Below are 3641 nucleotides of genomic sequence, written 5' to 3'. Positions count from 1 at the left end.
GTGTGTGTGTGTGTGGTTTGTGTGTGTGTGTGTTGTGTTGTTGTGTGTGTGTGTGTGTGGTGTGTGTGTGCGCGCGCCTGTGTGCGTGCGTGCGTGCGCGTACGTGTGTGAGGAGGAGTTGCCGATAGCAGCTAACGCCAGGGTGATTATTTCATCTAAGAAAATTATCATACAAATATTTATATTCCGTCTTATTACAAAAAATACAAAAAATAAATAAAATAAAACGTACGATGTCGGTTTCTAACGCGCATTTTCTCACATCTTCTGGCAGCTCGAAAGATTCACGTTAGTGAGAACACCTACAACTTCCTACAGGCGTTCGGAACCTTCAACCTGGAAGAGAGAGGCAGTGTAGAGGTGAAGGGCAAAGGTGTCATGCGAACATACTGGCTGCTTGATGAAACCGACTAGGAAAAAGGCGCTTTGCTCGTAGCGCCATCTTTTGGGCCGAATCACGCGTTGCTCACTACACTATTGCTACCTTTTGCCTGTCATGCAGTATCATTATTATAGAAGTAATATTTAGCATGAGTACCCTTTTCCGAGTTGTTCCAGTAATGGTGTCAAAGAATTTAGAATAGAATGATGTAAGAATAGTCGTGATGTGATCGTTTCTACAAAATACCAGTGTACAATAATTCCGACATCTTGCAGGTAAATTGAACCTGAACGTTTCCAACAGCAGTGTCACTTGTGTAGAATGTATATAAGTCAACAGTCATCATGCAACTATTATAATTGGTCTGTGCTAATTGTTTTAATGACGTCAGAGAATAGTGAAATAGATGTATAATATTTCGCCAATCACAGCCATCAACTTTTGAGCCGAAAGAGTTTAGGTTTCAAAAATGTTCATACATTCATCATGTAAATATATACCCATATGAATCACACGTATAGTATTGTTTTCCCTGTTTTGCTGCTTGGCCTCGTGTTTGTAAATTACAGACACAGTAAGCTAGCCAACGAGTATATCTAATCATGTAGCCTTTTGGACTGCAACTGTTATGTTCCCAGCCGTATATTACAGCTGTAAAAGGGCGGACTCGCGAAACCACGCGTCGCGCGCAGGCGTGCGTGCGTGTGCGTGTGCACGTGCGTGTGGAGAATTCTAGTCACATAAAGTATTCCACCCATCCTTGCTATATAGTAGACTAGCGGTTCGCCAAAGATAACAAAGGTGAACCGACTAAGCTTCCGACTCCATCATCTAAGATCCAATCAAGGATGTTAATTACGCATCGATTATCATCAGCCTCGCCACTTAATGAAGTAAGCATATAATCCACAACGCCCCTATTGAAACACTAACGCGGTAACGCATCTTCTACACGGGCGGATTTCGATGGAAGCTCTAGTTAAGTAAGTAAGTAAGTAAGTAAGTAAGTAAGTAAGTAAGTAAGTAAGTAAGTAAGTAAGTAAGTAAGTAAGTAAGTAAGTATTATATATGATAACGTCATTCGCTATTGTTAACAGATCCGTCGCCGAGAAACTACGGATAGGGCAACGCGTAGAGCCGGAAGCATACGATTGGGTGACAATCTACTTTTCCGATATCGTTGGATTTACGGCCCTGAGTGCATCGAGCAGCCCGATGCAGGTATATTGCTAGCGATTCGCAGCAGGCGTTTTAATAACAACAACTTCTGAAATAATTAGTGTAGCCTACCCTGAGGAAACCTAGGCCAGCTGCGAGTAACACGATAAACTGTGTTTGTTCTCCTGTTTTGGTGTGGGTGACGTATCTCGGTGTCTCTCTGTACGCGCACTCACTCACGCGCGCGCACGCGTGTGCGTCTGGGTGCACGCACGCGCGCGCGCGCGTGTGTGCGTGCGTACGTGCGTGCGTGCGTGCGTGCGTGCGTATGGGCGTGCGTGCGTGCGTGCGTGCGTGCGTGCGCGCGCGTGTGTGTGTGTGTGTGCGTGTGCGCGCGTGTGCGTGTTGTCTTCATTCTCGCCTACTTATAGCGATCACTTTTCTCCGATTACGAGGAAATAACCGTACTTTTATTAACTCTAAGAATAATTCCACATAATGCTATGAAATCATGCGACATTTACGTTTTCACTACAACAAACTCACGCGCTCTATACACTAACCTTCACGATAGGTTGAAACCATTGGGGATGCATATATGGTTGTAAGTGGACTGCCCGTGAGAAATGGCGACAACCACTCAGCCGAAATATCCAGAATGGCTCTACGACTTCAGAACTCGGTAACGAAATTTAAGATTCGTCATCATCCGGAGGAAGAACTGAAGCTTCGCATAGGCATTCACACAGGTATAGTCAGTCACACGTATATTTCTACTTGTATAGTATTTCTATTTCTATTCTATTTCTATTTCTATTTCTATTTCTATTTCTATTCTATTTCTATTTCTATTTTTATTTTTATTTCTATTTCTATTTCTATTTCTATTTCTATTTCTATTTCTATTTCTATATGTATCATTTCATTATTAATCGCCGCAGCGTTCTCGCACAGGTTTACATATAATAAGCTATTTAGAATAATAAATGACAAATCTATGCATGAACATTTCGATGACATTAGAGTATTATATCGCACGCCCACGTATTAGTCTACTATCGCTTGTCTCGTAATCACATGTATTATTTGTACATTTCTATTGCGATTAGGTTTTTACTGCGATACGGGTGATTTTATGATTCGAGTAGGAGCGTTCAATCGTTGTAGTAAGCGATTTTGCAAAAACAGCTTTTTATTAGCACTCTAGTTTTGCAGAAATAAATTATCACCTCTTGTAAAAACTTTCTATGCATTTTTTAACTAAATCGTCATCTCCTATATAATGAAATAAGTTCACCACTTTTGTGAATTAGCTTAACCTTTTTTTGCAATTGAATTGATTTTATCATAAAGGTGGGCGATGTTATTACAAAAAGGACGTGTTATTACAAAAGATTGCTTTTGCAAAAGCGGTTGCTACAACGAGCAAACATCCGACATCCGTTATTGAATTTAGCATACGATAACAACACTACCACGCCTCTCATCGCTATACCGCTATACCGCTATCACCGCAACTCCCACTACGCGACTACCATTATCACCTTCGCCGTCACTGCAATTTTATGCCACTGGCTTGTACTTTGCACCCTACGATATCAGGGGTAAATAATCACTAAATGTAATAAATAAATAAAGGTAAACGTAAATAAATCGAAATGTTCTTTGAGGTTATTCGATCATGGTGATATATGTAAAGCGTTTGTGCCTTTACTGCTTATAGGTCCATGTGTAGCCGGCGTCGTCGGGTTAACCATGCCTCGTTATTGCCTGTTTGGCGACACTGTAAATACAGCTTCACGGATGGAATCGAACGGCTTACGTAAGATTACATGTTCGAATCTTCTAGTGCGAACAGTTGCCAGCGGGTGGCTATTTTATTGTTAGCACTGTCCGAATGCTTCGATCACGGATAACATTGAAAGTAGAGACAATATGTTTAAATATGTAGATCCAGATATGTGATGCTAGCGCACGGATCTGTGTGTGTGTGTGTGTGTGTGTGTGTGTGTGTGTGTGTGTGTGTGTGTGTTGTGCGCGGCCCTGTGTGCGTGCGGTGCGTGGCGAACGTATGTGCAGGAAGGAGTTGCCGATCAGCAGC

The 3641-nt window shown here is 41.9% G+C and overlaps 1 protein-coding gene across 1 annotated transcript in view; it reads left to right on the top strand.

The window, feature by feature from the left end:
- LOC106806088 (atrial natriuretic peptide receptor 1-like) overlaps positions 1-3427 on the top strand; it is an 11902-nt gene extending 8475 nt beyond the window's left edge. The window contains exons 8-10 of the mRNA XM_014807942.1: positions 1480-1603; positions 2115-2289; positions 3264-3427. Coding sequence (XP_014663428.1) covers positions 1480-1603; positions 2115-2289; positions 3264-3427 — 463 coding nt within the window. The remainder of the gene's footprint in view (positions 1-1479; positions 1604-2114; positions 2290-3263) is intronic.
- The last annotated feature ends 214 nt before the right edge of the window (positions 3428-3641 follow it).

This window comes from Priapulus caudatus, unplaced genomic scaffold (genome assembly GCF_000485595.1).
Source record: "Priapulus caudatus unplaced genomic scaffold, Priapulus_caudatus-5.0.1 Scaffold141, whole genome shotgun sequence".
NCBI lineage: Eukaryota > Metazoa > Priapulida > Priapulimorpha > Priapulimorphida > Priapulidae > Priapulus > Priapulus caudatus.
The sequence above is the reverse complement of the archived record's forward strand: the minus strand, read 5'-3'. Positions and strand labels throughout refer to the sequence as shown.